This window comes from Neophocaena asiaeorientalis, unplaced genomic scaffold (assembly GCF_003031525.2).
Source record: "Neophocaena asiaeorientalis asiaeorientalis breed wild unplaced genomic scaffold, Neophocaena_asiaeorientalis_V1.1 scaffold106, whole genome shotgun sequence".
NCBI classification, from domain to species: domain Eukaryota; kingdom Metazoa; phylum Chordata; class Mammalia; order Artiodactyla; family Phocoenidae; genus Neophocaena; species Neophocaena asiaeorientalis.
The window spans coordinates 4253347-4266518 of NW_020172597.1; the positions used below are offsets into that span (position 1 = coordinate 4253347).

The 13172-nt window shown below is 41.3% G+C and overlaps 1 protein-coding gene across 2 annotated transcripts in view; it reads left to right on the top strand.

Annotated features, from left to right (window-relative positions):
- Window positions 1-4999: 4999 nt before the first annotated feature.
- Window positions 5000-13172, top strand: part of ZMPSTE24 (zinc metallopeptidase STE24) — a 46111-nt gene continuing 37938 nt past the window's right edge. For both annotated transcript variants that reach the window (XM_024738867.1, XM_024738868.1), the window contains exons 1-2: window positions 5000-5190; window positions 7172-7318. In XM_024738867.1, the coding sequence (XP_024594635.1) occupies window positions 5068-5190; window positions 7172-7318 (270 nt within the window). In that variant the 5' untranslated portion in view covers window positions 5000-5067. The remainder of the gene's footprint in view (window positions 5191-7171; window positions 7319-13172) is intronic.

Here is a 13172-nt window from a genome sequence, read left to right on the forward strand (position 1 = left end):
AAAACACATGCACCCCAGTGTTCATTGCAGCACTATTTACAATAGCCAGGTCATGGAAGCAACCTAAATGCCGAATGGATAAAAAGATGTGGTACATATATACAACGGAGTATTACTCAGCCATAAAAAGGAACGAAATTGGGTCATTTGTTGAGACGTGGATGGATATAGAGATTGTCATACAGAGTGAAGTAAGTCAGAAAGAGAAAAACAAATATTGTATATTAACGCATATATGTGGAACCTAGAAAAATGGTACAGATGAACCAGTTTGCAGGGCAGAAATTGAGACACAGATGTAGAGAACAAACGTATGGACACCAAGGGGGGAAAATGGTGTGGGTGCGTGGTGGTGGTGTGATGATTGGGAGATTGGGATGGACATGTATACACTGATGTGTATAAAATGATGACTAATAAGAACCTGCTGTATAAAAAAATAAATTAAATTTAAAAAAAAAAGTGGGCAGTGGCCCAATTCCTGAAAATCCCCACCCCTTCCCCAAAATAGCTGGAATACTCCTCCCACTCATTTAGCCTATGAAATTACCCACCCCTATAACAACTGACAACCCCATACCCTGGGGCCACTCTCACCTTCTGAGATGGCCCACACTGTCTGTGGAGCGTGTTTCTCCCTAAATAAATCCACTTCTTACCTATCACTTTGTCTCTCACTGAATTCTTTCTGTGATGAGACATCAAGAACCTGAGCTTCATTAAGTCCTGAGACCAGGTGTGATCTCAGTTAAAAGACCGTGGGTGCAAGTCCCAATCTGAGTTACACGGTTTTGGGGTCACCTTGTTCCTGGCCCTCAGTTCCCCAGAAAAGATAAACGATTCTCACCACAATCATAAGAGATTGATACCAAGTATTCATTCCTAGTGGGGGGTCATTCTTTTCTTGAGATCAGATCACTTATGTCCAAGGCATCAATTAAGAGATCTTGGATGCTTGGCAAACAGAGAATCAAGGCAAAATAGGGAAAGGGTTTGAGAGCCATTTTATCATTCAGGTTAGATGGGGTAGATGAGCTACCTTACACCAGTGGCCACACACTAGGGAGGAGCATTCGTACCCTCTTCTTTGGCAAAACCCTGACAATAGCCTGTTTTAAGGCTCCCATGTCAGTCTCCACACGGACCAGCCCATCTATTAACACTATCTTTCTGCAAAGGGGAACAAGTTATTACTTTCCATGATTCCCTTCTCCCTCCACCCCTACCACCCTAGTCCAAGCCACCAGCATGTCTCACCTGGATTTATGAATTGGCCTCCTAACTGGACTCCCTGCTTCCATCTGTGTCCCCTTTCAATTTATTCTCTACAGAGTAGGTGAAAAGATCATTTTACTTCTCTGTTCAAAACCTTTCAATGGCTTATTATTTCCCTCTGAGTAAAGGTCAAGTTCTTAACTAAAAGACTTTGCATTACAGCATGATCTGCATACCCCTCCTTCTTATTTTTTTCACTCTTTCCCCACTCCCTTACTACTCCTCAAATATGCTAAGCATTGTCACACCTCAGGGCCTTTGCTCTTGCTGTTCACTGTGCATGGCACACTTCTCCCAGACCCACACGCCTTGGCTTCTTCTCTTACTTTCTTTTGGTCTGTACTCAAATGTCAGCTAATCTTGTAAGCAGATAGGGTAGGGGACCCCAGAGAAAAAGAACCAGGCATGGCTTTCTTGATATAAGAGAAGCCATTTTAGGCCTATGCCATTTTGTGATCTAAGCCTGGCCACATTGCTTGCCCTTGAACAGGTCTCAGTAATTAATGAGTTTAAGGGAACAAAAGAAGGCAGGAACAAAGGAAAAGCAGTCAAGAAACAATAGTTCAAAATATCGTATATTAACGCATATTTGTGGAATCTAGAAAAATGGTACAGATGAACTGGTTTGCAAGGCAGAAATAGAGACACAGACGTAGAGAACAAACGTATGGACACCAAGGGGGGAAAAGAGAGGTGGGATGAATTGGGAGATTGGGATTGACGTATATACACTAATATGTATAAAACAGATAATTAATGAGAACCTGCTGTATAGCACAGGGAACTCCACTTTGCTGTCCAGTAGAAACTAATACAACATTGTAAAACAACTATACACCAGTAAAAAAAAAAAAAAGAAAGAAAGAAAGAAAAGAAACAATAGTTCAGTGCTAAAACAGATTCCTGTAAGAATCTGGTACATATCTTTGAGCTGTTCTTCAGGAACTTAAGTCCCCACCCAGGTGAAGGATGGTAACTACATGAAAAGATCCCAAACTGGGTGGAACCAAAGGAATGATGATGTTGACCTTTTCTGATCCTCATGACTTCAGTCAACTAGAGCTTGGGCTCTGGCAACCTTTGCCCCAATTCTATGCTGAATTCTCCTCTGCTCAAGCTCCTTCACGAATATGCTTAAACTTCCCCAATTTTGCTGTTCGGGGAGACACTGCTTTGGGAAAGATCCTTGGTGTTCTCCTTACTTGCTGCAAGTAGTAAATCCTTCCTTCTCCCACTCTTTGGCTAGGTTGTGTCTTTTGTTTTTGTTTTTGTTTTTGGCTGTGCCTTGCGGCTTGCAATATCTTAGTTCCCCGACTAGGGACTGAACCCAGGCCCTCGGCAGTGAAAGCATGGAGTCCTAACCACTGGACCGCCAGGGAATTCCCATTGGTTGTGTGTTTTGGCTCGATACCCACCAAGAGGTGACCCAGTCTTTGAGTAACAACCTGAGAGCTCTTCCTTGACCATCTTACAGCGCCCCTGCCAACACACTACATCCCTCTTTCCCTGCTTTTTCTTCATAGCACTTACCACCTCCTCTGCTTTTACTGTTACATATATGCTTCTTATCTGTCAACTCCTCATCCACCCTAGCCCACTAAGAATGTTAAGTTTCAGGAGAGGAAGGGGCTTTGGTTCACTGCTATATCCCCAGCACCTAGAACCCTGTCTGGTACTTAGCAGACACACAGTATTTGTTGAATAAATGAGTGAATTCCAGTTTTGACTTTTAGAAACCTCATACCAGCTTCCTGATCCCTTATCTCCTCAGACACATGGTGACAGATCAACTATGGTGCAATTCTCCCAAGTATGGTGAGCTAGTAGCTAATCCTTATTGGACACTTATTCAGAGCCAGACACATGACTAAGAGTTTTATATGATTTTTCTCATTTGATCCTCACAGTGTGAGGGGTAAATACTATTATTCTCATTTTACTGATGAGGAAGTGATGCACAGAGGGGTTGCGCTGTTAATATGTGGTGCAGCTGTGACTAGAACGTAAACAATGACTCTAAACCTGTGCCCTTAGCCACACAGTTTGGGTGGCAGGGGCTTTGTGAGGATTTGGACTAACTGCAGCAGGCTGGGTGGACCCAGACAGAAGACAAGACTGAAGAGGACATAGCAGTGATAGTCCAAGTGAGCATTCTGAAAAAATGTTTATCCCCTCATATTTTTAAGTTGATATCTAAAAGTTTTCATCATAAATTGAAATAGTTGCAATGGATGTAAATTCTGGCAAATTGTAAATAATGACAATATAAGATAAAACTGTTAAATCTTTCTTCATAGTGTGTCCAACAGAATCTACGTAACAATTGAATAACCATCACCCATTTAAAAGTACATGAATGAGCTCTTTAACATTCGATAATTCTACACTGTTCCTTTATAACTTATATTTATGTTCCACTTCCCCATGTTATCCAAATGTAACACTTTTTATGTTTGAAAAACATTTTATAGATCACATCTTTGCAATAAAAATATGTATGTATTAAAGTAAAATTTAAATTTTTTTCCTGTAATTGTATGGCTCTACATATTAGAAAGAATTCTTCTGAACTGAGTAATTTTGCAATTACCTTTAACATGTAGCTGCTCTTTTGACACGATTACAAATTCGATAACACATAAACATAAAAGGTAAAATTCTACTGGAAATGCATCTCTCAGTGAGATAGATGGGGCTTCTCCACCAATTAATTCATGTATCTGAATGACTATTTCTTACTGTTAGATAAGCAGGGTCCACTTTCAATTTTATTTCTTTTTTGTTTTAGTAGATACGGTGCCGAGAAATATTACTCACATTAATGTATGATAATACTTGTAGTTTTGTTAGAATATTAATCAATTCTTTGGTTTTGTGGACAAAAAAAAAAATGCTGCCTGCCATTTCAGTAAACAAAAAATGTTGCCTACGGGACTTCCCTGGCGGTCCAGTGGTTAGGACTCTGGGCTTTCACTACCGCGGCCCCGGGTTCAATCCCTGGTGGGGGAACTAAGACCTGCAAGCTGCACGAGGGGTTCAAAATAAAAACAAAACTCATTACCCACTTTCTAATATGCCTGAATTCAGAACAGCCCAATATAGGCCAAAACACACTTATAATGCCTAGTCCCGCTCTTAACTTCAGTCTTAAGGTATCCCAGGGATGAACACACCACAGTCCGAGAAGCACCAGTTCAGAGGAATGATTTCTAGAGCCTGGGAAGCCGGCTCCTCTGCTCTTCTTCCCAGCGACCTCAGGGCCGGAGCGGCGGCCCACTCTGTCCGTTCCCGCTTAGCCCGAAGACCAGTGGTCCTGACCGCGGAAAGAACGGCGCAGGCTGCAGCCCAGCCAGGGCAAGCCCCGGAACGAAGAGAAGAAATTGCCACTCGGGAGGCTATAAAGCGGAGAGTGCGCGGCTCTGCCAGGCCCAGGAGGGAAGCCGGACCCTCAGCAGGAACACGCCGTGGAGGGGAGGGGAAAGAATGTCGGTGCAACACAACTCAGGGAATCAACGGCTGGCGGAGGTCGGAACTCGGACTGTGGGCCGGAAGTGAGGAAGGCGGAGCTGATCCTGTTCCTGCAGACACTAGGCGGCCCTAGGGAGCGTCAGCCGGGGGAAGAGTGTCTGTGTAACACTGCGGGCTGAGCAGAGGGCGTGGAATGGGACGGGTGTCGGTATAAGAGCTCTCGGGAGGGACGGATATCGCTGTGACACTGCGGGGATGCTCTGAGGGGACGGGTGTCGGTGTGGCACCAGTGCTCGCTGAAGGAGCCGGCGGAACGGGGTGGTCATGGGGATGTGGGCGTCGCTGGACGCGATGTGGGAGATGTCGGCCGAGAAGCGTATCTTCGGGGCCGTGTTGCTCTTCTCCTGGACAGTGTATCTCTGGGAGACCTTCCTAGCACGGCGGCAGGTGAGCCTAGACAGGGCCCACCTGACCCCGACACCCGGCCAGCTCTAGGCCAGCCTCGGTCTCGACTCCAAGTCCCTGGATGATTGCTGCGGCCCCAGCACCGGCCTCGACCTTATGGGTCCCTACTGAGCCTCCCAACTTGGCCCGATGATGGGGTAGGCCTTGAGGGGATCTGGTGCTTCAGGACGTTTCCCGCAACGTGATCATGGGCCCCAGGCCGCTTAGGGTCTGGTGAAAGGGAAGGCAGGGCTGCCGCCTTTTCAGGCCTGAGCTCTTGTACCTGCCCCACAGCTTCCTAAGGATTCTCGGGCCCAGACTTACTTCCTTTATTTTTGGCAGCAACTCATAAACCTTCAGAAAGAAGATACTAAAATTTTATAATCACAACTTCCCCATGATATTTGTGTCATGCTCAGCCACAGCACTGGGAAGCCATTTTCTGAAAATGAAGATTTCTCAGTCCTTCCAAAGACCTGAACTCTTTTCCCTTTAAAAAATAAAAAAGAAAGAAAAAAAAAGTGTATATTGTTGTTTTTGCCCAAAGAACATTTTCTTAAAGGCTTCTGTATTGTTTTTATTCAAACAATTAAACAGTAAAGTAGAAAGTGAAAGTTACTTAATAACAGTTCCCTGGAGATAATCACAATTAACAGTTTGATGGATTAGAGATATGAACTTTATTTATTTATTTATTTTTTTGGCCGCACCATGTGGCCTGCGGGATCTTAGTTCTCCCACCCTGGCGGGCAGTAGAAGCTCGGAGTCCTAAACACTGAACCACCAGGGAATTTCTGAGATCTGAACTTTTAAATGAGATAGATTTGAAGTTTAATTGACCACTTTATGGCAGTCTTTCACTGCTGGTTTTCTTCTGTGTTGGCACTGAATCAAGTCAACTGTAATGGTTAGGAAAACCTTTCTTTTTTTAACTGCTGGAACCTATTCCTTGAGCACTACAATCTTTTTCCTCTGCAAATTTCTCCTCTCAGATTACATTCTGTATGAATCTTTAAATTGAAAATTAAAAAATTTTCTATATCTGTCATTGTCTGGGTTATATCTAGATTTCTTTTTTTAGTCCAGGATATTCAAAGAGGTGTTAAGCTGTATAGCACTAGGTTTTCTGACTAGCTCTTAAGATAGCTTCATTAGTACAGAATGCTGTAGGCCTAGAGAAGATCCTTTGCAGAAAGTAAGCACACAGTATGTACTGTCTAAATTGGAGATGGGGTATTGAACATCTACCTACTTGTCTTACTTTAATAATAAGCCTAGTTACAGGAACTACTTTTCAATAATGTCTTCTTTCTTCAGTTATGCTTTCATGTAATGCCCTTTATCAAGTGTTTGGTAAGGTATCCAATAATAAATAGAGAATAGAGATTTATTGTAAAACCATTGTAGAAAATGCTGTCCATTATATTGTTTGGTATCTGTTCTCTGTATTATGTACCATGGGCTGAAATTACTTTCTAGAATTTGTATAACGAGAAAGTTTGTCTTTCTTGAAGACCTGATCTGTTTCTGTCGTTCCTCAAATTTCCCTTAATTTGTCTTCTAGAATCAAATTTAATGACTAGCCACATTATCTGTTAAAACTCACGATTAGCATATTTACTTTCTTCTGTCCATGAATTTAGTTTCTATATTATAGGATGTATGCTATACCTGGAATGAGTAGTACTCTTTGTAATGTTACAATTTTGGTTTACCTCTGCAAACCAAAGTGTGTGACAGCTTTGATTTTAATTTCACCTAGTCAACTAGTTGCAGGTTCTCTCATGCTTTTACTTTCCTGCACGAGTTGTTCTAGTGGTCAGTGTACTTCATCAAACGCAGTATTTGTGTATGTATAAAGCAAATTCAACAGGCTTAAGTGACAAGTTAATGTTACAAACCAAAGTTTGATTGTAAATGACTTGTAATAAATAATGAGTTAGCTTGACTGTTTCCTTAAGGTGTTTTCTTCAAAATATTTCAGAGACGGATATATAAAACAACAACTCATGTACCACTGGAGTTAGGACAGATCATGGATTCAGAAACATTTGAGAAATCTCGACTGTATCAGCTGGATAAAAGTACTTTCAGCTTCTGGTCAGGACTCTATTCAGAGGTTGAAGGCACTGTGAGTAATTTACTTCTTGGGGAGACAGTCTGTCAACTTATTTAATACTTTGGAATGTTTATTTTCATTTTTGTGACACAAAAGAGGGTACACACCTACAAATCCCGGAATGCTTTCTTAACCTTTGTTATTGATGGTAATGAGTGTGGAGCAAAACAGGCAGAAACATAACTATTTAGGCAGTTGAAAGCTGTAGAGTATGATAACTGTCACCCTGAGGCCAGGTATGAAAAATAACTTTTTAAAAAATATTTATTTATTTGGCTGCGTTGGGGCACGTGGGATCTTCATTGCTGCGTGCCGGGTCTTCCTTGCAACGTGCGAGATCTTTCAGTTGCAGCATGCGAACTCTTAGTTGAGGCATGTGGGATCTAGTTCCCTGACCAGGGATTGTACCTGGGCTCCCTGCATTGGGAGCGCAGAGTCTTACACATTGGACCACCAGGGAAGTCTCAAAAACGAACCTTTTGTTGTAAGTTATTCTTGTAGCAATCCCAGCTCCTCTTCCTGCCTCTCAACTCTGTAACCTGTCCTCTACATTGTAGCCCAAGGAATCCTGAAACACGATTCTGATGATGTTATTCTCCTATGTAAAACCTTTTGCTGGCCCGCTGTTTCCTTCAGAGTAAAGTCCAAATTTCTTGGCGTGCTTTATGAGATCCTTTTGACCTGGCAGTTGCTTACTTGAGCCTCATCTTTTTATTCCTTCCCCCAAATTCTTTCCGCTTCTTTATTGTCCATCTCATACCCAGCTTGGTTTCTTATGACCTTGAGTCTTTTCACATGCTGGTATCTCCGTCTGGGGTGCCCTTCCTCTCCCACTTTGTCTCCACTCTCTCACTGGGGCCGGATAAATCCCTACTGTTCCATTAGGATCCAGCTGAGACATCATCTCTTCTAAGAAACCGTTTGAAACTTCCCCATCCCTCAAGTCTGGATAAAGTAGCATCCCATCATTATTCCTATCAGAGTACTTAGCATATTGTATTGAATTTGCCTGTTTAGCTGACAGACTGGTAGTTCCCTAAAGATAGGGTACTTTAAAGTCTTGTTCATCATTTTATACCTAGTACCTGACATATAATAAGCACATAATTCATATGTATTGAATGAAATAATGAGTGACAGATAATTTTTACTTAGTAAAACAGGGCCAGTCTTCCCCCATGCTAAAAGAAGAGAGGCTGTAAAGTACAGAGCCATGTTTCTCAGTCTTCTTTTCATGATCTCCCCTGGCCCCTGACCCTGGTACCTTTTTATCCAATTTTCCTAGTTGCCCCTCCATGAAATTTTAATACCAGAGATATACTGTATGTCTGTTTCTGGTGTGTGTGTGTGTGCGTGTGTGTGTGCTTTACACATAAAATGAGTAAGATTCCCCCTGCCACCACAGACCAGTTCTTGGTTTTCTACCCCTAAGAACAACTGAAAGTGCATGGCATTGAGGTTGAGAGCTGACTCTGAATTCAGGTGGTTTGAGTTTGAGTCTCAGCTGTACCATACCAGCTATGAGACCTCAGTCAAGTCACTCAACATTTCTGTGCCTCGGTTTTCTGTTAAAATCGTATGGTAATAATAGTTCCTCATTCATAGTGTTGGCGAGAGGACTGAAAATTAGTTAATATATGTAGGATGCTTAGAATAGTGCTGGATCTGCAGTAAGTGCTCCAGAAGCATTGGCTATTGTGTTTTTATTTATTTTTGGCTGCATTGGGTCTTCGTTGCTGCGCGGGCTTTCTCTCGTTGGGGCGAACGGGGACTACTCTTTGTTGCGGTGCGCGGGCCTCTCATTGCGGTGGCTCCTCTTGCCGCGGAACACAGGCTCTAGGCGTGCAGGCTTCAGTAGTTGTGGCTCGCGGGCTCTAGAGTGCAGGCTCAGTAGTTGTGGTGCACGAGCTTAGTTGCTCCTTGGCACGTGGGATCTTCCTGGACCAGGGCTCAAACCCGTGTCCCCTGCCTTGGCAGGTGGACTCCCAACCACTGTGCCACCAGGGAAATCCCTTGTTGAAATTTTTAAGGGCTACAAAATAGTGCAATATAAAGTGATATAAACATGAATAGAATCCAGAAGTTTATATTAATGAAAAATGGGTATATATTCTTTTTAAAAAATAAACTATTTTTTAGAGCAGTTTTAGGTTGACAGCAAATTTGAGCAGAAAGTACAGAGCGTTCCCATATACCCCATGCCCCCACATATGCGCAGAACTCTCCCACTGTCAATGTCCCGAGTCACAGTGGTGCATTTGTTAGAATAGATGAACCTACACTGACACATCATTATAACTCAAAATCCATAGTTTACATTACCATCGCCTTTGGCGTTTTCCATTCTATAGGTTTGGACAAAAATATAATGACTTGTATTCACCATTACAGTGCCATACAGAATAGCTTCACTGCCCTAAAACTCCTCTGTGCTCTGCCTATTCATCCCTGCCTCCCCGCTAATCCTCGGCGTCAACTCATCTTTTTGTCATTCCCATAGTTTTGCCTTTTCCAAAATGTTATCTAGTTGGAATCATATAGTTTATAGCCTTTTCAAATTGGCTTCTTTCACTTAGTAATATGCACTTAAGAGTCTCCCATGTCTTTGCATGGCTTGACTTTATATTCTTTTTGAAAAAATGCTCTGTCATAATTCCTCCAGAACTCTTTTAGGTCCCTCAGTACCACTAAGAGAAAGATTCCTAAATTGATAATAAGGTTGTAGGTACTTTCACCGTAAGCATGTTTGCTGTAGACAGCTTTGCTGTAAGCATTTTCACCACATAACCAATTGACTGTAAGGCAACTTTGCAGTAAAAGATAAAATAATGAAAAATAAAAGAGGGACATTAAAAAGGACATAAACACGTAAAATGAATAACAAAATTAAAAAGACTTTATTGCAAAATACAAAACATTTGAATACATTTAAAATGTGTGTGGATTCATGACAATACTGCACAAATAACTGATTTTATTCTGTGAATTGTACCTAAGCACTTGTCTTCCAAGTCTTCTGTTCATAGTATTTTTTTTGTTGTTGTTCATAGTATTTTATACAGTTTTTTTCTTGTTGATTTGTCTCATCGTTCAGCATTGCACTTTTTCTTTTTTGCTAAAACTTCTTCCTTTGTTAAGAGAAGTATCAGTTTTCAAATACTAGGAGGCATATTTGTAACTGAGCTCTGTATTGCGTTGTGAAAGCCTCTATACCATAGTTCGTTCTTGGTATGTAGTCAAATATCCACTGATAGATGTTCCGAAGCTCTATGGGAAATGTGGGTTCAACTTTGCACCTTGGAGACCTCTTTCTCCTCCAAAGTAGTGTGTTTCAAAGTAAGAAACCAACTCTTGGGGCAAATCATCTGTCAGCTCAATAAAGCCATCAATAACATCGCTAACTGGAGGATATACTAACCAGTTGAAACCAAACTGTCAACCCCAAAACTGTCAACCAGTTATTTTATCTTTCACAGCAAAATTTCCTTACAGCCGTTTGGTTATGCAGCGAAAATGTTTGCAGCAAAGTATTTAAGGCAAAGAAGCTTATGGCAAAGATACAGACATGTAAAAATAATTGAGATTGGCTACCATAATTGCTTCCTCACTTAAAGAGAAGAAACTGGCTGTTTGTAGCTTTGTTAAATGATTACAGAATTGTCTAGTTAGTCACAAAATTTGCATTGACAAATATTGAATACTAAGACTAGTGTGGTTAAAGCAAAGACTCAGAGAAATTAAATGGCTTGCCCATATAATGGCCAGGTGACACTCACTGCTAAATGGGAGAACTGAATTTCAAACTCTGCTCTTCTGAGTCTTTAAAATTACACAGAAGAAACCATTTTTGAAACTCTAGGGACTGCAACATGAAGGTGCTAAATTTATCCTTGGGGAATTAGTAAACTACATTTTCCATTAGATAGGAAGTATTTTGTGTTACTTTGAAATCCTGTTCTGTTTGAAAACAATTTCATTAATTCCTATTTTGTGTTGATTAAAATTAATTGGTTTGTAAGCTTTGGTCACAAAGAACAAGTGCAAAGATTAATTTAGACTTTTTTTTTGCCATGGTACTTTCTACCTGAGGGAACATAAGAGGCCCTTGTGACAAATTACAGATGCCACTGTTCACACAAATGTGACAGAGCACCCAGAGGTAAAATGTCCCCCCTTTCTGAGACAAACTTTCCTGATATCTCATAGGTGTCAATGAAGAGCCCTCTCAAGAAATGGAATGACCGGGGAGTAGAGTAGGGCAGAGTAGAAAAGTTCAAATTACAGCTTCTCCAATTTCTGCTTGTTTCTGAGTCAGCGGTTTAGCCTCTTTGAGTCTCATTTTTTCTCCTCTTTAAGATGAGAAGAAGATAGATATTAAACCACATTTCATATGTTTTGTGGCAGGGACTGAGTAAGATAATGTAATGAAGCAATTAGTATAGTACTCAACACATAGCAATTACTTAGTCACTGGGTTTCTCTGGGCAAGTTACTTTAACATTTCTGAGTTTCAGTTGCCTTATCTGTAAAATCGAGATGACTATGCTCCCTGCCCTGCCTGCTTCTCAAGACTTCAGTGAAATAATATATGTGGAAGCACAGGACTTGTTTTCGCAGGCATCATTAGTTCTTTTTACAGGACATCCTATCAATACAGAGAAACTTTACTGTTCACCGTGTTTTGTTTTTTATTCCCCAAAGCATGCTAAGCAAGTTTGCAATAGCAGTTTCCAAATGCATTCATAAATGCATTCAAAGTTCATATTAAAGGTACCCTTGATACTTACTTAAAAGCTGGACTTTTGGAACTTCCCTGGTGGCGCAGTGGTTAAGAATCCACCTGCCAATGCAGGGGACATGGGTTCAAGCCCTGGTCCGGGAAGATCCCACATGCCGCGGAGCAGCTAAGCCCGTGCGCCACAACTACTGAGCCTGCACTCTAGAGCCCGCGAGCCACAACTACTGAAGCCTGAGTGCCTAGAGCCCATGCTCTGCAACAAGAGAAGCCACCGCAACGAGAAGCCCGCACACCATAACGAAGAGTAGCCCCCACTCGCTGCAACTAGAGAAAGCCCACGTGCAGCAAAGAAGACCCAACGCAGCCAAAAAAAAAAAAAAAAAGCTGCACTTTCAATAGTAGGTGTTCCAGCCTTTCCCCCAAAGCATTATAAATCCTTAATTCTGCATTATTTATTAGTATTGAGAATAGGATGAAGGAAATGCCATCCCAAGTCAATTAGTTCAACAAGTGAAGCATATACCACATACAGTGGTGCCAAAGCATGTCTTCTGGGAAAACAGTTTATATCCAAGATTGAGTTAGTTAAAGTAAAGTGGAAATAGCTGGATGTAGAGTTAAGGGGCCTTTAAAAAGGCAGTCTATTAAAACAGTGATTTTCAAACTTTGGTGTACATCACATTTAACTGGAGACTGACTCTTAGGCCCCACTTCCAGTTTCTGATTCAGTAGTTCTGGAGTGGAGGCTGAGACTTTTCATTTCTAGCATGTTCCCAGCGACGCTGATGCTGCTGTCCAGAGACCATATTTGCGACCCATGGTATTGTATCAATCCCCTGCATACTGGTAAAAGTCTAAGAGATGAATAGCATCAAGTATGAGTGTGATTGTGGGGAAATAAGAATGCTCAAGTATGCCTAATGGGAGTGTAAATTGATGTAAACACTTTAAAGAAAAAGCTGATAATGCCAAATAGAGTTAAAACTCACCATATATTGGTCTAAAAAGGTGTAGAGTGTAAAAAGTAAGTTGTAGAATGATAAATACAATATGATGTCATTTATATGTGTATATATATATATTCTTTAAAAAAATTTTTTTTTAAATAAATTTATTTATTTTTGGCTG